This window comes from Perognathus longimembris, chromosome 12 (assembly GCF_023159225.1).
Source record: "Perognathus longimembris pacificus isolate PPM17 chromosome 12, ASM2315922v1, whole genome shotgun sequence".
NCBI lineage: Eukaryota > Metazoa > Chordata > Mammalia > Rodentia > Heteromyidae > Perognathus > Perognathus longimembris.
In genome coordinates, this window is record NC_063172.1 from 3,741,340 (window position 1) to 3,761,768 (window position 20,429).

General features: G+C 51.7%; 1 protein-coding gene across 1 annotated transcript in view; it reads left to right on the plus strand.

The window, feature by feature from the left end:
* Positions 1 to 20,429, plus strand: part of Fam135b (family with sequence similarity 135 member B) — a 124,111-nt gene that overhangs the window by 78,236 nt on the left and 25,446 nt on the right. Inside the window, exons 7-8 of the mRNA XM_048359258.1 lie at positions 17,943 to 18,096; positions 19,752 to 19,801. Of these exons, the coding sequence (XP_048215215.1) occupies positions 17,943 to 18,096; positions 19,752 to 19,801 (204 nt within the window). The remainder of the gene's footprint in view (positions 1 to 17,942; positions 18,097 to 19,751; positions 19,802 to 20,429) is intronic.

Consider the following 20,429-nt stretch of genomic DNA (forward strand, 5'->3'; position numbering starts at 1 on the left):
ATTAGCCAGCAGGTCTCCTGAATAAGCCATTCCTGGCCGAGGTATTTGCAAAGCTAGAGCTGGGTGACAAAATCCCTGGGGAGCAAGGGATGACCCTCTTCCCCTCTGCCATTCCTCGCCTCCTGTGGTCCCGCTCCCTCCTAGAACACTAGGGGTTCAGAGACTTTGGGGTTCAGAGTCGGTGAAGGGTCATGTTTCTTCTTTTCTCACACCGCAGCTTTGCACTAGAGAATTACGTGTGCCCTGTGACTCGCCGCTTATCTTGCAAAGGACAGGAATGCCAGCCACACGGGGCGGCTGAGAGGATTAAAGGAAACCATGTCATGAGGGACTTGAGCATGTAGCCTGTCCTCCAATCCCCAAGAGAACACCCTGTGGATATTGTTTTTCTTTTGTTTTATCTGCATTCGGAACCCCAGTGTGGCCGGCCACAGCAGCCCCGGGGTGGGGGTGGGGGGGGCTGAGTGGAGAGCCTTAAGTGCAGCTTTGTTCTTGGCTTTGGTCACCAGCTCTGTGACATGGCCCCTCCACTTGCCTTCGCCGAGCCTTGGTTTCCCACGGAGAAGGAAGGAGATTGGGTGAGATCTTCCAGCCCTGTCTCCGCCGCTTTTACCTTGACAGCACTGACATCTCCACTTGAGGGCTGGACAGTAAGCACACAATGAGGTACGGACCTCACTCCTCCAGGGAAACCCAGCCCGTAGGATTTGTAGGCATCTCCCCTTCTCTTCCTCGCGTTCGTGGTGTGTATTTATAAAATCCACAGAGCTGGAGTTTTTAACTCTACGCTGGAATTCCAAAAATTTCCAAGTAGGCTGGAAGGCTGGCGACCCAGGGAAGAGTGATATTCAAACGCAAAGGCAATCTGCGGGCAAAATTAATGCTTTTGGTTCTTTTTTTTGGGGGGGGGGCGGTGTAAGTCCATTGTTTCCTGCTAAGATCGTCGACTAACTGTTGAGGCCCGTCCTTACTATAGAAAGACATCTTCTTTGCTCTGAGGCCAATTATGTTTATATTGATCTTTTCTCAAGAAAGCTTTCTCTGCAACACTTCAAACGTTGGACCCAGTGGCTCGACGCTGTGGCGTGGCCACGGTCATTCATAAAGCAACCGTCGTCCCTGATAAACCCTCAGGGTTTGCTCGGCTCTCCTTGGAGATTAAGAGTCCAGCGGCTCAGAAAAGTCCCATCTCTCCCCAGGGAGAGGCTGTATATTTCCTTTCTTGTCACTGATGCACACGGGACGGTGAGAGGTGTAGGGACTCAGGCCGGGGTGAGCGCTCTGTGTGTTTCACATCCGTGTCTCCTCCCTTCCGCCTGGGCAGCTCCACGGCGTGCTGTTTGGGGTCTGTCCTGTCTTCAAGCGCCTGCCAGTTACCTGAGTCCTGCAAAGCCTTTGTCCCGAGCGAGTCCCGGTGAAACAACGGGAGAGGTAGAAACGTCACCCTTCCGGGTAGCGAGAGCAGTGCGAGGCCGGGCATTCACATCACACCCGTGAACGCCTCACGCCTACGATGCCTTCAGTCCACACCAGGCCCTCTCGGTACAGAGAGAGGCTCGGTGAGGCTTCCGCAGTGCCATGCTGGGGCTGCCCTGCGTCGGTGGGATGGAGGCGGACTTCCCGCGCCCCGGCTGACGACCGAGTTCGTGGGTACCGACCACAGACATCACTTTCAGCACTCTGCCTCCCCCGGCTCTAAGGCTGGTCCCCTGATGGCGGACATGTTTCTGCGTGGTGCACCGGGACCTGCCTGACCCACGTGGGGAGCCCCTGGTGAAAGAGTGAGGGCTGGATGTCAGGGACTCTAGGGATGCCTCAGTCAGGACGGAGAGGCTGGAGAGGGTGGAGGAGACCCGGGGCATGGGAGGCCGTGGCCTTCCTCCGAGATGCATGCGTGGCCACGGGAGTCCCATCTCGCCTGCCCCTCTCCTTGTCGTACAAGGTCTCCCAGGTGGGAGAGCACATGTCACTGCGAGACTCTTGCACAACCACAGGGTCCATCAAGGGCATACCGCTCACATCGCCTGAGCATGGGATGCCATAGCCCCATTCATGCTGAACCTGTCATGACTGCCCCCCCCCCCCATTATGGGAGGTATGGATCTGAAAGGGCAGGTGGAGAGAGAGGAGAGAAACTGAGGCACAGCGCTGATTCCCAGATGGAAATCTATCATGTGCTGGGCCTGGTCTTCTTGGGGCCACTTTTGCCTTTGCGTTCGTTGGGCCCTTCGCACATCGCTCTTGCCTGTGTCTGCGTCTGTTACTCTAAACATGCTCGTGGTGGCCTTAGGGTGAGAATGCGGAGTCACGTGTGGGACACCCCCGACGTCCAGTTCCCTGCTACAGCGTATGGTTGTGGCGCGGTGACGAGACAGCACCCTCGTTCTGTCCAGTAACTCAGTACTGACCAGGCACCAGCAGGAGACGGGGAGTGAGCGGTGGGCGGGGCCCGGCCTGAGGAGTGGCCTTCCTTCCTCAGCCCTGGGGGCAGCGAGCTCACTCAGGCCCTCGGGGAAGGCTGGGTGAGCACCCCCTTTGGTCCTCCTCTGTGAGCCTGACCACATTGGACAGAGCCAGCGGGCTGGGGTGGGGGTGGGGGGGCCACATGGCCAAGGAGCATAATCATTTTAGAGACCTGTGGGAGATTTTAACTTATTTTAAACTCAGGGCATAAAAGTCAAAATCTTAAAAAAGAAAAAAAGCATTCCAGAAAAGCATTAAGACACACAGTAGTTAAAGAAAAATGTTTTATAGTTAAAAACATATTTAATAGATTTGTATGTTTTAAGAATTACAAAGGCAAACCCAGTTGCATTCCCCCCATTAAAATTACCTGGTTTCTGAAATCTTTCGTTTAAATAGTTTACAATTTAATATAACCCTGCAAAATAAATCATAACTGTCTGAACCGTGCATGACCTAGGCTGGGCTTTGTGTCTATGGTAGATTGCATTAACTTGCGTATGAACTGAACCACATGCAAATATAATATATAACAATGTACGTAGTACATACAAATTGATCTCATCTATAGTAGATTACATATAGTATAGTGTCAATTCATGTAGTCCACAGTAGATTATGTTAATTTGCATGTGAACCATATACAAATGTAATATGTAATCTATATATTATATATTTGTAATATCGAATGTATAATATATATCTATTACATTTACCAGTCTGTTATTTTGTTTTTATTATCAACAGGAACTACAGTAATATGAAACCTTGCCAGTTTACAGAACCATCACTTTGCCTAGTGGAATTTCAGATGGGATATAATCTAATGAAATCTCTGTGGCTCACTCTCTGTGGTTCACTTCTATCCATTCCTAATTGGTGAACTTTTGTTAGTTAGCCTCTTCTTTTTCTATCACTATAGCTTTTAGTTTATTTATTTTTAAATTTAATTTTTATTGGCAAGGTGATGTACAGAGGGGTTACAGTTACATAGGTAAGGTAATTTCTTTTTGAACAGTGCTACCCCCTCCCTCATTTTCTCCTGCTTACCCTCTCCAATGACTTGCCTCCCCACCAAGTTGTAAGGTTCATTTCCAACATAGTGTCTAGTGAGTATTGCTGTTGTATTGGTTTTGTTGTTGTTGTTGTTGACTGTGGGCCTTGAACTCAGGGCCTGGCTGCTGTCCCTGAGCTCTTTTGCTCAAGGCTAGAGCTCTACCACTTAAGCCACAGTTCCACTTCCAGTTTTTCCGGTGTTTAATTGGAGATAAGGGTTTCACGAGGACTTTTCTGCCCTGGCTAGCTTTGAACCTCCATCCTCACATCTCATCCTCCTGAGTAGCTAGGATGACAGGCATGAGCCACCTGTGCCTGGCACTACTATACCTTTTAAAGAGAAGCCAATTTGCATTTGCAGCTCTTAGGTTTGGGGACATTAAAGAGTGACTTGGAAAACGAATGTCAAGACCACTGCCCACCACTAAGGCAGGTCGTGGAGTGAGTGTGCGGCACTGGTAGCATAAGCTTGGGTCCTTCCCCCAGACAGGCGGGGATCAGAAAGACAGGGGTGGCAGAGATGGGTTCCATTGGCACTTCATTTTTCCACGCACACTTGAAGACTCAGGTCTGCGTCTGTTTTTTTGTTATGTTATCTTACTGCCAGTAGGACTCGGACTCCAGTCCTCATGGCTTTGCCTGCCTTTTGTACTCGAGGCTGGCACTCTACCCCTTGACTTACTGCTCCAGTTCTGGCGTCTGGCTGGTGAGATTCGCGTCTCTCCTGTTTGTCTGCCTGACTTGGTTTCACGCCTCCATCTTCAGATCTCAGCCTCCGGAGTAGCAAGGATTACGGGCCTGAGCCTACAGCACCTGGGCCACGCCTCCTTCGTCCTCAGAGGCCGTGTCTCTGGCTTCTAACCTTATTCTGTGGAGACGTTTGAGGAGGACTCACGTGGAGTGAATCGTAACATTGGGGGAGCTTCGAATTCTCCAGACTCTGAATGTCATCAATCTGCTATGAAATCTGCTGGATCCCAGCGGCCATTGTGATGACCCAGGGCTCGCGTGCTGTATGCTAACGTTTCAGAGCCGCTGGTTACTACCACACTGTCTAACCTCCTCTGACTGTAACTTCCGGTTTCTGAGGAAGGGAACCTCATTTGAAAAGACCATCTTTGCCCAAGGCTGAAAAAGTCTGATGTACAAAACCAGCTCAGAATGTCTATGTGTTTTGGAGGCTTTCCTGTTCGTGTGAAGGTCATTGGAAAACGGGGAAATGGTCACAGACAGTCTATTTCTACGCCAAAAGATCTTTAGATGTGATTTACTCAGTTCCTAGCAGCTCTAATGCAGAAAGAACCGAAGAGGACAGAACACGGAGAAGTCACAGGAGAGGACATTCAAGGGCATGCACACTGTGACCTCTAACAATGAGAACAGGACTGGTGATGACCGAGGGCGGCTTGTGGTCCACGTGGCCTGTGCCCTCGGGGGCATGTGTGCCCGGGCTCATGCATGCCAGTGTTCTTGCAGGCACAGACGCAGGTGTGGGACGAAGTCATCCCCGCACAGAGGCCGGGCCCTGGTCTGAGGCCGGACAGCAGACTCACACGCACGGTCCCGCCGTGGCCCGTGCTGCTGTTGAGCTGATGGAGAGAACCCCTCCCTCCGTGGGGAAGTGGGATCCGGCCTGCGTGCTGCCCGGCTGCCTTCTTCCCCTCTGCCTCCTCCCAGGACGTAGGCTGCCCTTTTGGAACTCCCCGAGGCTGAGAACAAGAGAAGCCAGACATGCCACGTAAAGGACTATGCCGTGCACCCCAAGAAAGGTGGTTCCTAGCTCTGATGTTCTTCGCAGGCCGTGACAGCTGCCTTGTTAAGCACATGTTTCCACGGTGACACCTGTCTACCACGCGCTTACAGACGCCCGGTTGCTTATTTAGTAAGCATAGAAGCAGGCCCAAGTCTGACACTTCTTCAAAGCAGCTCGTGAGTGGTGAGCACCTTTGAACATGGGCTTCAGCTCCAGGCGAAGGGCACTTTTCCTTGGGCTGCCCTTGCTGTGGAGGTGAAAACATTCACCCAACTAGCAGCACATAGTCTTTAAGGAGTCATTTTCTTCTGTTCATTTGGGAGAAGGTCTGCGCTATCTCGGCCAGGCTGGCCTCAAACTCAGTCCGCCTGCCTCAGCTTTCTGACTACTGGGATTACACTCATGCCCCACTCTGTCTGACTTAGGGTAGATTTTTTTAAAAAAAAAATAGTATATGCATATTAATCTATATCATTAGAGATTACCACTTAGACTGAACATGAAAGTTAAGCAGAAGTGCATATTAAAATAATAACCACAACAAACTTCCCTGCATCTAGTGTGGACCTTCTCATGAGGGCTTCTGGAAGTGTCTGGAAGGTACACATATGGCAGTCCCTCTTATTACTGACCCCGTCGCTGAACCGCTGTGAGCTAGAGTTAGTGCACACGTGCAGTGCAAGATCCAAGGTCGGAGCTCAGTGGCAGGTGTGGAGAACCCGGGAGGTCTGTGAAGCAGCGGCAGAGGCAAGAATGCGTAGGTGCTGTGTATTTTATTCGCTTTTGCTGGTAGTGGGATCAAAGGATTCCTACAGACGGTGGTGTCAAGTGGGAGGTATTTTTCTGGGGTATAAAGTTTTAGCTACGTAGATGGGTGCGTTCAAGAGACCCGTGATGGGTCTCCGCGGAGCTGGATTTGGGCACACCACTGCCAGACGCCTGCCCTTCTCCTGTCCTGCTGGTTCACTTCCTGGTCACTTCCTTCCTCCACGGCCAGAGAGTCCATTTTCTCCTTATCGCTCAGGACGAATCTCGAGAGAATAGACTTGGTTTGGCTAGGAGAAGAGGAACATCCCTCTCATAGATGGGTGAGCGGTGGCCATGTCAAAGGCCTCTCAATGTCCCGGGGGTGGACTGTCCCGAGTCTCATACCTGCCCTGGGCCATCCACCCCGCCCAGGACAGAGGGGTGGGAGGCTGTGGCGCCTGCGCTGGAGGTAATACCTCCACCCACCTGCAGAGGGCACACCTGCGCGGAGCAGGGCCCACGCAGCTGTTCTGTGCTGCTGTGGCGGGAAAGAGCCCCTCCACCCCCCCCCCCCCCACCACCCCAGCCAGAGAGCTCACACCCCGTGACCCGCCTAGCACCTACGTGTGCAAGACTGGTTCCTCCCCTTCACATTTAGCCCAGCTGGGGGGAGGGGGACAATTCACACTTCACACTCGTGGACAAGTGGGAAACTGGCTGGAGAGAGAGCTGGAAGATCAATTAAGTGGAGAACAGTTTCATCTCTACAGCATCAGTAAAGCTGTGATCAGAGTCGCGGGAGGCGGAGCACGAGACCGTCCGCATCGCCTGTTCTCACCCCCATGTGTCTCTCAGTGCCTCTCCGACCCCGGCCCTGACATCTGTCCTGTTTTCTTCCCATCCTAGATGTCTCTCTCCGCATTTACTTCCTTCTCTGTCCATCCCGTCCTCTCCCCCTTGTCCTACTGTGGCTCGTTCTCGGCTCTCCTCTGAGCTCTCGCGTCTCTTTTGTCTTCTACTCCATGTCGCTGCTTCTCATTCTCCGTCTCACCTCCTTCCTCTCACTGATGACTTTTACCGGGAATGTCTCGGTCATTTCTGAATCTGTTTCTTGATTGATTTCTCCCTTCTGCCTGTGTTGTCTTTTCCTGCATCTATGCATGCCTAGTAATTTTTCAATTCAGTGTCAAATATTCACATTTTACTTTTCTCGGTGCACTGTGTGTGTGTGTGTGTGTGTGTGTGTGTGTGCGTGCACATGCACGCATTCATTAGCCTTGTAGTGACGTGGAATCAACTTGATGTTGCCAAGGCTTGCTCTTAAAGTCAGGAGGGGTCAGGACGACTTTACGCTGAGGTGTATGTTATCCGACGACTGAGCTAAGGCTCCTCTTAGCTCCCCACACCGTCCCACGAGCTGTGAAGCATCCCGTCCTGGCGTGTGGGTGCACCTGTTATGTCCAGTTCTGCCCAGCTTAGGGGACCGTTTCCTCTGCCCTCCTTGTCGATGTGCTGTCCCTGAGCTTTTTTGCTCAAGGCTGGTGCTTTACCACTTGAGCCTCAGTTCCACTTCCAGCTTTTTGGTGGTCAGTTTCAAGATAAGAGTCTCACGGACTTCTCTGCCTGGGCTGGCTTTGAACCAAGCGCCTTAGATCTCAGCCTCCTGAGCAGCGAGGCTGAGAGGCCGGAGCCACCTGTTTTGATTCTGGGACGGGGGCACAGCTTTTCCACTCGTCCTCTTCAGCTCTGTGCCCCCGGTGTGTCCTCGACCCCCACCCTCAGTCGTTACCCAGAGGTCAGGGCCTGAGCGAGCGGTGTGATTACCAAGGGCCCCGCCGAGCTCTCCGCACGGCTACCCGGCCCCCTTCCGGAAATGACTTAGCCAACGCTGAAGAAACCTGCCCGGCTCGGGTTCCACTCGGAGCAAGTCTTGCCATTTTAGAGGAAGTTCTGATCCTTTACCCGCACACGTAACGCTTCTTCTCATTACCGGCTTCTACTCCAAAGCAAGCCGTGCCCGAGGGACAGTCCGGGCCCACACGTGCTAGCTCCGAGGTCATGCGTGACTGAGTATCTTTGGTCCTTTGTGTTGTTTGGAGAAGTCAGGCCTCAAAGGTTGAAATCATGAACGATCCATCTCAGCTCCACGGGGCGATGCCGCCCTCGCTTCCCACGGAGAGCGGTTGCTCACGCGCTGCACGGCTCTGCCACGCTAGGCGCCTCTACCACACTCGCTGAGTCGGCCTGCGAACGCGCACAGGGGAGCCATCGCTGCTCGCAAGTGCGGTTTTCTTGGGGTAACCTGTGCTCGCTCTTGCAGCTTCTTTTCATGGCTTTTTTTTTTTTCTGGCTCGGTTCGATTTTGTTTTCTCAGAGGGCATCTGCCAGTGCCCGGTGCCAGTCAGCGGTGGCACCGTTCGGATGGGACGCTTGTCTATCCGCAGTTGTTTGGGGGGAAGAAAGGCATGGAAGAGAATCTCCGTACTGTCCTCCGCATGGTAGCAGGCTTCGATGGGTGAAAGATCCTTTACCCAGGGAAAGGAGAAAGGGGAAGGGATGGTTAGCAAGCAAGTCAGCACGTGCCGTTTCTATGCGGGCTTCGGAATCGGGCAGCATTCACGAACATTAAGTGTGAGGCCTTTTCTACAGGCGACAAGATCAATTATCCAAGAGTCACACTTCTCATTCCCCTAAGGACAGTTGTGTAAGCTCAAATTGTAAGCGGTCTCTGCATTAACTCAGAGCTGCTGGCGCTCCTTTCTGTGTTCGCCAAGTTAATCGGTGGTTCGGAACAGGTCACAGTGCATTCGCTCCGTGGGATGCGTAGCTGGGTCTTAAGTCAGTTCCTTCAGCGAGACCAACACACAGGAAATAATGAGCACTTGCAAGTTCTTCTCTACTATTTTCCTTCTCTTGTTTTCATTTCTTCACCTCATTTCTTTTATTATGGCTACAATTAGATGAAATAGAAACAGAACTATGACTATTTCTTTCTCATGTGCGTGCATGATATTTAGTTAACTCAAGAATTACACTTACATAGATCTAGTTTTTATTTTCCCCCAAAGTCTCATTGCTTGCATATTTGGAAGTAATCTGAGTTACTGTGTTTCCATAGATACTAAATTTTCTTCTATTAAAGTCTACCAAAGATACTTAGTATGGAATTAAGTATGCCTTCGTTAGTACTTTCACCATTTCAAAGAGAGGTCATGTTTGGTATAGAAGGGAGAATTGCTTACAGGTGAGGAATTCTCAAGTTTCCAGCCTTCCTTCCATGGGTATTCACCTCAACTCTCATATTCTCTGGACGGTTTTCCTCTTCTTGCTGCAGAAGCTGTGTGAAGGAAAAGGCGGTGTGTCTTGGACTCCGACATATTCCTGTGCCTCCGACCTAGGAAGAAGCTCTCTAGAGATTGTCACATATAGAAATGCATGATGAAAAATGAGTCCCAGGAAGATGGCTGGATGCTAGGGCTACTTACAGGGGCCATGTTGGGGCTCCAGGTCTCATCTTCCAACTGTGAAGCTAAGACCTCTTTGAACTATATACTACATAAAGCTCATTTTCCACTTAGTTGTTACTTCTGTAAGTGGACTATCGATGAAGTTTCCAGATGCTTGACCTAACTGTGTTCGTCGGATACTAGATGATGATGGCCATTCTGGCGATGGTGGTGATGATGGTGAACTTTCACAACACCTACGTGTTATAACTATTTTTGTGTTATCCTATGCATCAGGAAACCAGGACAAGAATTTGTCACCATCTTAGATCAGACAAATGTGAACAGGAGATACCATAGCTCAAAAGTTCCTAGGAAAACTCTCAAGTCCTAAACTATGCATTGTTTCCATTTCTACTTTTATAAGATATTTAGGATTATAGCTCTTATCCAAGAACATCACTTAGAGACAGCCATAGGTTTCTCACACATATAAACCTACCTATTTATGAGGGTGAGATCTGAGGATCAGAGTTCAAAGGCAGCTCGGGCAGGAGAGCCTTTGAGACTCTGTGGTGATTCAAGCAGCTGTATGATTGCCTTGAGCAGAAAAGCTCATGCCCAGTGCTTAGGCCTCGAGTTCAAACCCCAGAACAAAAGAAAGAAAGAGAGAAAGTAAGCGAGAAAGGAAAGGAGGAAGGAAAGAGGGAAGGAAGGAGGGAAGGAAGGAGGGACATGGATTGTGTTCTGTGAAGGCATTTAGTGTCGTGCCTGCCTAATCGGAGCCTCCTGTGCCTGCACCAGAACTGAGGGAGTGGATTCTCTTCCCATCCCCCCTCCAGTCCTTCCCATCTATGGTGGTCTCTGTGCGGTGCTCACCCTTACGAAGGCTCCCTCCCTGCAGAACTCGCTGCCTCCTCTCCGCAGGGAGGTGGGTAAGGTGGCTCTCCCAGGCCGTTGTCCTGTCTTCCGACCACTTGCCCGCTGCGTGTACGGAAACCCAGCCTTCTCTTGACTCTATACAGGACAGTTTGCAAGGGAGGCTAACTTCCTGCGCATTTGATCCTTTACGAGCTAAAATCCTATCTCTAGAAGATGACTCTGCCAGCTCTGAACGCTACTTCTTCGAGCAATAGAACGCATTAAGTAAAGAGGGAAGGAAGGAAATTGCACCCATTTGTGCAAAACACACACAAGCAAACCATCATCCCATCATTCGCTCTTGCACCTCCATCCGTCTGTGCTCTGTAAGTGACGAATGAGACCTGACTGTGAGGCAAAATTAGGTACCACACTCAACCCCGTACCATATCCTCCACAAAAAAATAACGGAATGGATTGTAATAATGGTAACGCTTGTTATTTAATACGTTGTGGCTATTCTGTGTAAAATGGCCTTGTATACAGAGCAGACATATGACTGAGTCTGTAGACTGCTTGAATTCACAGCCTCAGATCCTAAGTGGCATTTCATCCTTGAGTTCTTTTCCACAGAGCGAGCACAAGCGGCAGCCTGGGCCTTTCGAGTGAGGAATGCCACCGGCAGCCCTCACCTCTCCTGTCGTTGACCGCGTAGGCAGAGTCAGTGAGTTGCAAAGCCCTTGTAGGAGTCTGCACTGAACACACACCTCACTTTCACACGCGAGGTCTCTCCTGTCTAGCACATCCTACATAGTGACACATCAACAATGTTGAAGAAATGTATGCCTCCAATTTAAATGTGGAAATAGCATTTTCTCCCTTTCGCTTTTCTTCAAGCCGGGCTGTCATCACTAAAAGCTGTTCGTCAGGAAGGCCCCTGTGTCCCTCGGCTGACCTGACCTCTAAACGGCTGGTTCCGCATGAGTTTCGTAATCGGGTTCACAAGTTGATGAAATATTCAGAATCCCACTTGCCAACTGCTTGCTAAATCGCTGGATGTTCCACCGTCTGGAGAATCATTTCCAACGGGGAACAACTGGGAGTCAAATAGTAGGAAACAAAAGCGCCAGGGCTGTAAATGTTTCCGTAGATGGATTCGAAGTGTTCACCCACAGACTGAGACGTGTTCTCTCAACAGCGGAATCCGTGTTGACGTCAGTCCCCTTCATTACAGAGTCTGCCGTCTCCGGAGACATTACCGTGACTCGTCCCAATGGGAAGGCAGTCTCCCCGTGCCATCTGAGGACTAGAGGGGTCATTTGGGGCTCTGCATCTTGTGGGGAATCTCATTCTTCAGCGCGGCTGTGAGAAGGCAGAGGGCCGGCTGTGCTTGGAGGCCTGCAGGTGGAGAGCTGCCTCCCCTCACGGCCTCCTCTAGGCGGGGAAGAGGGGTGCCATCCACAGAGGGTGACTGCCAGCATTGTTGCTCCGTAACACTGCCAGAGGGTCACTGTCTGACAAGACCTGCAGTCTGGGTCGCCAGCCCCTCTTCTGTGTCCCCCTAATGCACGCCTGTTCTTGGCCGGCTGTCCGTCCTTCGTGGGATTCTATAGAACACTTGGTTTATGTTACCTGTGATGAGTTGCTGCTCAGCATATGGTTCGAGGTAATTGTCATTGTCATGGTTATTTTGTCCTGGAAGCAATACATCATTTCGGAGGCACTGCCTAGAGAGACACAGCCGTACGCCAGGCTTAAGATTCCCACCGTAGTCAACAGAGGGCTCACAAATACTAAGCAATCAATAATGTTGACCTGCATGAAAAGCAAGCCAAATGCCTTCACCTCAATTTTGAGATGTGGCAATGCAATATAAATACCGTTGCTTCGGTGGCCATGTTTTATTTTCATTTGTTAATGTTTTTTCTTTGTGCTGGCACTGGGGCCTGAACTCAGAGCCTGGGCACTGCCCCTTGGTTTTATGGCTGAAAGCTGGTACTCTCTATCACTTGAGCCACAGCTCTACTTCCGGCTTTACACTGGTTAATTGGAGGTGAGAGCTTCCTGGACCTTCTTGCATGGGCTAGCCTTGAACTGAGATTCTCATAACTCAACCTCCCAGGGAGACAGGATTGTAGTCATGAGCCACCAGTGCCCAGCCAGTGGCCATGTGTTTAACAATTTTATCTTAAGCACTATGCAAATACAGCCACTAAAACTCTTTGACAATCTTTGGTTACAGCATGGCCAGCAGCAACAAAATCCAAATTGTATTTAAAATTTGTTTGGGTTATTTTTGATCTCTTGAGTTTTACAAATGAGTTCTGTAGAAAACCCTCACTCCTGACCACAATGTCTCAAGAGATGGGTTACTTTTGTCCCTTGGAGGGGACCATGAGGCAATAATGCAGCTGTTCTGGGAGATGCAGAGACCCTCGTCAGCCTCCAGAAATTCCCTACAGAATGAGCCACATGCAGAAAGCCAGTCCAGAAGAGCACGAAGCAAGCGGCTGCAGCCACGGCTCAGGTGGTCAGAGCATCTGCCTAGCAAACTGAAAGGACTGAGTTCAAGTCTCAGCACTTTCAGAAAGGACCCCCACCCCCCAAAAAAATAGAGCCCCAGAGGGCAAGACAAAGAGCAAACTCACGCGAGAGACCTTGGCACTCACCATCAGACAATAATGATAGGTTCTATGTCCCTGCCCCAGTGCGAGTTGGAGGAATCTAATACCTTTTATAATTAAAGGTCACAAGCACAGCAAGTGTTGAATCTTGGAAGCACAGCAGTGAATCTCTAGGGTTGCGGATTAACAGCAGAACAATGGGCACGTTGTGTTGTCGCAAGGCACAGAAGGCCACAGAATCCCTGTGTTCTGAGGGTAAGTCGGAGCTTGTGATCCCCAAAGGAGCCCCTTCCAGATGGGTCTGCTCATTCATTGCTTGACCCTTTGCCCGCCGCACCGTGAGCCCTGGTTACCTGACGGCGTTTCCTTGTGCACGGGTCTTGCCCTCAGTGGACAGGGTACACAGAGGCGTGCTGACCCCGCGACCCCTAGGCCCTCAGACCCCCGTGAAGGTAGAGAGGTGCCTTGTGGGTGCGGAACGTGGCCTTCGAGTCAGGCTCTGCTGCTCTGGAATTGGAGACTCTGAACCCATTCCACCTCGGCCAACACTGCGTGACTCTAGCTTGGTGACGAAGGAGAAAGCCCAGCCGTGGTGACCAGTGAGAAGACAGTCGCCGAGGAGAGCCCCTCCCCTGCCCCCTCCCCCACACAGAACACCATGCATGTGGGCTTCTGGAAGTGGATTCTTCATGAATTTTGGATGCCCGGCTCTCCATGACCAACACTAGCCCATCTGTTCGGTTTCATCTCGTGCCTCTGTGGCCTGGACTCGTGATACATCCTTTCCCCGAATCCCTTCTTCATGCCGTGCCTTTGTCAGTCATGTCTAGGAGGTGGTCTCCCTGCATCCATGCCCGCCTACCAAACCCTTCAAGGTGCTGCCGCAGTGGAACTTGAGTGTTTTACTTAAAGCTGGGGAGCGGGTTGTATAGGGTTATATGAGTACCTGCTATGCATTCAACACCTCAAGGCGTCTTCTGGTCGGCTACTTACTACATTGCATGACAGTGGACCCAGTCTTGGTTCACTTACAATGTGAAATAACACGCTCTCATGTCAAACAACGTAGTCACGTTTGGTATGTTCTTGCAGAATGCATCATGAGTACACTGGTAGTAATAATAGAGATGTTCTGTGATCAGTGATGATGTGGTAATGAATGAGCAGTAGATGGTCGCTAACACCTATTATTTCTTGAAGTTCTAAGTAGGTCTAAAGAAGAGATCTGGACTTAAGGATGTCATGGGAAATTCCATGGAAAATTTGTTCCAATCGTGACTCTAAGAAGACTAGTGGGGTGCCTGCTTGTTGAGTTTCATGGATAGGAGAGAGCTGTGTCCCTTTCTTTTTATCCTCGTTCTTGCCCTCTGAGAGCAGCTGAGGTGCGTGCAGTCCGAGGCACAGGTATCAAGTACTTTCCCAAAGTTAGTGACAAATCCCAGGTCATCCTTGATCACAGGTCACCGGCAGTAGCAGTTTGATGAATGTTACCTTGTCTGCAAAATGTAGCATTACCTCTTAGTGGTGCGAGATTCACTAGAACGGGAAGAGGCCTATCTAAGTATGGCAGGACACGTGTTTGATTTTCAATCAATACCTAGGCATGGTAGTGTCTGCCTGTCTCTTTAGCTTTGTGGGAAGGGCAGGGGCAAAAAAATGAAAAATATAAGCCAGATAGATGGCTCGCACCTTGATCCTAGCTACTCAGGAGATCGAGAGCTGAGGATCGTGCTTTGAAGTCAGGTCAAACAGGAAAGTCTGTGAGACTCTTATCTCCAGCAAACTACCAAAAAGCTGGAAATGGAGTTGTGGCTCAAGTGGCAGAACACTTGCCGTGAATTAAAAAACAAATGCTCAGGGACAGTGGCCAGCCCCTGAATTCAAGACCTAGGATGGTAACCCCATGTGGGACGCTGGCCTAAAATAATTGAAGTAATTACTCTTTAAAATGCACTGGAAAGCCAAGCACTGGTGCCTCCCACCTGTAGCCCTAGCTATTTAGGAGACTGAGATCTAAAGGATCATGGTTCAAAGCCAGCCCAGACAGGAAAGTAACTAGCAAAAACCAGCCAGAAGTGGAGCTGTGGCTCAGGTGGTAATATACTAACCTTGAGCACACAGAAACATCAGGGACAGCACTGAGGCCCCGAGTTCAAGGCCCAGAAACAGCGCGCACACACACACACACACACACACACACACACACACACACAAATGTATCAGCACAATGAGTCAGCATACTGGCTGCCTAGCAAGCATCAGAGCCTGAATTTACATGGCAATATTGCCAAAGGAAAAAAAATAGAGAAACCAATAGATGACTGCACTGTAGCTCATGCCCCAGGATACATATTCGACTCCTAATTCAGACCCAGACAGGGAGAAACAACTGTCTTCTTTTTTGTGCCGGTATTGGGGGCTGGGCCCTGGTTGGGAGACCGCCATTTGAGAGTTCATGTTCAGCTGGGTAGAATGCACGCCCTATGCGGTTATGCTTTCTTATTTCAGGATTTCATTGCAGTCAGTAAAAAAAACAAAAACGCCATTTCTAAAGTGTCCTTGCCTTTCCTTCCACCTCATGCCATTCTAAAGGCAGTGGCCTGGCTTTTCTGCACAGATAGAGACTCTGAAGGCCCGCCAGGCTGGCTAATCGGATTTTCTGTGGTTCATTGCTCACTTTCAAAAGGCTGGACTACTGAGTCATTTGCAGAGAATCAAGCTGTTTTGTGTAAGGATCTCAGCCATACATACCTTTCGGTACTTCTTTTTGAATGACCATTTTGGCTTATTTCTCAGGAATCATATTGTATAAGACTTGGCAGATTCAGTCGAGTTTTCTTCACGTTTCTCTTGAGAAATCTGTTTGCAGTCGAGATCTACGGTGAAAGTCAAACTTGGTCACGGGCGTCACGGGTCCCCGCATTCTTTGCTGGTTGGAGCCAGGCCGTGGCGGTCGGCAAATGGAGTTGTGAGCAAGGCGGGCGGATGACAGGTCTGCCTCAAGCAGACAGAGGTGGGGACGGCCAGTGCTGGAAGTGAGGCCTGTGTAATCTGTGTAATCCCCACGCTGCTTTCACTTCTGCTTAGTCACAGCTAATGGAGACACCGCAGGACTTAAATGAGTGCTTTTGTCAAAGCGCGCAGAGCTTTGTCGAGAGCATCTGTTCGCTGTCAGGCATGGCTCTTGGGGTACCGGTCGCCTATGGAGGAGGCACCGCCTTCTTCCCACACCAGAATTTTGATCATCCTCTCTGCTCCTGGCAAACAAGTGACCTCGCATGAGCCACTCAGTTCTGGAGTCCCAGTCTTTGCATCTATGGAATGGGAATAGGAGTTCCTGTGACTTAGGTGTTCATTTGATCAGAGAGGTTCAGTGATAAAAAACACAACAGAGAGATACCCCAGGACATTCTCCGATTTGTGGGTGTGTCTCTGCATGTTTACATGCATATGCATATACAAACAATATATGCACACATAGGTGATTTACTAGCATGCACATGTATCCGTATATATCTATCTACACGTATGTGTATGGAAGTCTAGAAGGTTCTACAGGAAACGACTAGACTCCAAAGAGTTGGAAACTTTGGTGTTGTTGAGATTTTTGTTTCCCTATCTATGCTCTATCTTGAAAAGCAAAATGAGACACACACCCCCCCCGCCCCCCGTCCTTGATGCTGCTTATCAAAGGTCCGATGAGCTCAAGCTCATGGGGAGGATCTCGTGATTCTCAAGGAACGATTTCCTACTTGCTCTTCCAACCTGGGGAGTCCGGCTCGCTTCCTGCTGTGCTGAGCTGCTCTGCACCCCGTCTTCCCCTCAGGCAAAGAGCAGATGCAGACATGGACTCTGAGTGCTTGGGGAACAGGGCTATTCTACTGGGCTGGGAATTCTGGTTTTGAAAGGGGGAAGATCTTTTGCTTCTAAGCACTCATGCGTGTCATTTGTGCATGGAAGGATCTGGTTCTCTCCGGAGCAACGCACATACATGGTCTACGTGTGCGCACCAGCGCCGGGCTCTTACTCAGAGAGCAGGCATCTCCGCGGGCCCAGAGACCCCCGGGGTGCCAGCGAGATCTCAATGCTGTCTGGAGAAGGGCAATCCAGCCTTCTCCCTATTCTGTGTTCTCCACCCCTGGCCCCCATCCCCAAGTTCTGCTCCGGAGAGCACAGCCAGGTGACCTCAGAGCCACCCCCCTCTGGAGTACTAGCTAAGAATCCCTTAGGGTTTGATGGTAGAGTACCTGGCCTTCCCACAACACGCGAGCCCTAACGGGGTGGATCGCGCCGCATGTACAGCTGCCCTGCTTCTAGCAGGGCGGGTGAGGTAGCATGGAAACGCAGAGGGCCACCGCGTCCTCCCCTCAGGAGGGTAGGGGATGAGCAGACCGGGCACAGACCCAGCTCTGCCAAGGGCCAGACACCCTCCTCCCCCTCCCCCAACCCTTCCACCGCCCACTCCCTGCTCCAGAGGACCCCTTCCTTTACAATCACGGTTCACCTCAGGATACCCGTCTCTCCTGGGCTGTGAAGAGTGCCAGGGCTGACTGGCGTAGTTTCCCTTCTCTTTTTCCGGGCGTGTGAAACACAACAACCTCCGGTGTCAGGAAACGAACGGACACACCAGAGGCGCGGAAGACCCGGTGAAGGCCTGAGACTCTGCACGGGGCGGGGGTGGGGGGGGGGGAGGGGGGCGGGTCCATAACCGCCGATAAGGAGGCCTCCCCTTGACACGGCGAGCTTGTCACAAACAGCACAGGTTGACGAGGGCGGACGCAGGGACTTCTTATCCAGCTGGGGCTCAAACCCCCAGTCCCGGCCTCCGCTTCTCACGTCGTTGGGGGTCACGGGAGTCTACGCCACCGCACCGGGCTGGACCCCTCCCGCTGGCGTGTTTCGTGCGCGTAGACCCGGGCAGGCAGAGGGGTGGCTCGAGCCCCGGGACCGGCCCGCGGCCTCCCCAGCTGTGCTTCCGTCCTGCCCCTGCAGGGGAGCTTCTACGTGCCCTCGGAGAACTGCATGCAGCACGCCCACAAGTGGCACCGGGACCTGTGCTTCCTGCTCCTGCACGCCTACCGGGGTTTGCGCCTCTACTTCCTCGTCATCCTGCGGGACATCCCCGAGCTGCCGCCCATGGAGCTGGGTACGTGGGCGGGTGGGTGGGCGTGCCGGGAGCTGGGGGCCCGGCCGGGGCCGGGGAGGCGTGGGGGGCGGGCGGGGTCACCGTGAGCACATCACGGCTCAGGCGGGCGTCTGTGTGTGTGCGAGGCCTCGTCCCTCCCTGCATGGAAGTGTGAAAGACCCCGGGCCGCCAGGAATGTCCACTCATTCATTCATTCACCAGACACTCTTTGGGGCGTGATTTTAGATTGCTCTTTTTGGGGGGTAGGGGAGAATGCTACTTAAAAGCCTTTAAAAATTAGGGGGCCAGGGCTGGGAATGTGGCCCAGTGGTAGAGTGCTTGCGTCGTATACATGATGCCCTGGGTTCGATTCCTCATATATAGAAAAAGGCGGAAGTGGCGCTGCGGCTCAAGTGGTAGAGCAAATGGAAGCCAGGGACAGTGAACAGGCCTTGAGTTCAAGCCCCAGGACTGGCAATACAGAAAACAAAACAAAAATTAGGGTGCCAATCCCCAGCACCACAAAAGAAAAGGAATTAGGGTAGGGTGCAATTCAAAAAATTACAATTTACAAGAGCGTAAAACAAACTTTAAAATGTTATTACCTTCAAGTAGTTGAACAAAGGGGATTTAATTCAACGCGTCAGTACATCTCGACCAGTCTCTCCCCTTCCATCATTCTCCCCTTCCCTCCCAACCCCGGCCATCTCCTAAAGTTACCTAGTTCCACAACACAATCTTGATCGAGACCCACACATCTGTAATAAGGAGCGGTTTACACGGAGCCGTGTACATACATCTCCGTGCTCACACGTGATCTGGGTAATTAAGGACACCTTGTAGCATCCCCCTTCATAGTTACCGTTGTCTCGGGATAAATGGATTCTTGCACACAAATCCTCCAGTGGTAAAACATCGTAGCGCTTAAACCCCTCTTGACTGACAGGGCTGAAGTGCCAAGAAGATCAGGGTCACCTGGCCACGAGAGGCTCAGCTGCGGGACAGGGCCTGTGCCAACCTCCGGGGCGGGGTCCTTGCGTGTTGGGCTACTCTCGGCCATGTGCTGTGAGGGGGTGGACAAGTGAGCTGTAAGGAACCAGGAAGGAAGGAGGGAGGGAGGCAGGGAGGGGGGGGAAGAAGGAAGGAGGGAAGGAGAGAGAGGGAAGGGAGGGAGGGTAAAGGGAGAAAAGATAGAGAATAATGTTTCAGAGCATTTTATTAGAGAATAAGGGATGGCAGCACCTTCTTCACGTCTCCGGAGACCCCTGGTTCTCCTTCATAGACGGCCCGGGCCGGGCTTGCCCGTGGATGGTACGGAAGGTTCTGGTGCTAACTGACCTCTTAGACTCTGAGCTGGGGGGGCCTGCTCACATTGCACCCACTTCCTTGGGATGCTGACTTTTCCTCTGCAAGGTGGACATTCAAGGTCATGATGGTGTACCTGTGGCAAAATGTGTGTGGCAAAATATATGCACACAGGAAAGCACAAGAAAATGAGGAACCATCTTGGGCCACACAATGAGGCTTATCACGTTTAGAAGCATGCATTTACCAGCAGGTTCCCCGTGGGGCAGGTGGGAAGCGTTTGGTGAGAGCTTGGGACTTCAATGCTCCTGGGGTTTTCCCATTCCGGCGCCTGCGTGTTTAACCGTGTGCTCGTCCTTCTTCCTTCCCAGAGGCCCTTGCTGTTGAAGAAACGCTCTCCCGGCTGTGCTCGGAGTTACAGGTAAGTGGAGCCTGCGTGCTCCAGCTCAAGGTCAGCCGATCCAGATCGGTTCCGGTGCATTCTGCCACCATCCCCGGGGCTTGGTGGCTGGCCCCGCGCGCCAAGGGCACAGCCACCTGAAGACTGTCCCTTCTTCTTCAGACGCCGGGCAAGTCCCGGGCCTCCCCCGCCTCTTAGCTCGCGTGGGTAAGTTAGAGGGTGCCAGGTTTCCTCTTTCAGCTTAAAATTTTGATCACATGGCTCCCTGAACGTGGGAAACCCTTTTCTAACTTCTAGCGTGTTTCCCGACAGGAATGCAATGTAGGGTTTTGATGCAGAGGCGCACAGGGCGCGAGGGGAAAGGGTGAGCTCTGTCCCTGAGGCTGGGCTCCCCGACGCGGGGCAGGTGGGGACCCCGCTGCTTAACGTTTCCACGGAAGCTCCTGGGTTAGGCCCGCGCGCTGGTGACTTCCACAGCCCCCAGCGGAAGCGGGGAAGGCCCCGTGCTGTCATCTCGAGAGCCGGTCTTTCTGGCAACCAGCCTCTGATGTGACGCCGTTCAGGGGCCCGAGGGGGCGACGAACACGCACTGGGCGTGGTTTAAAGGGCCGTGGGGCTGATGAAAGGCACCCCGCCCCCGGCTCTGGGA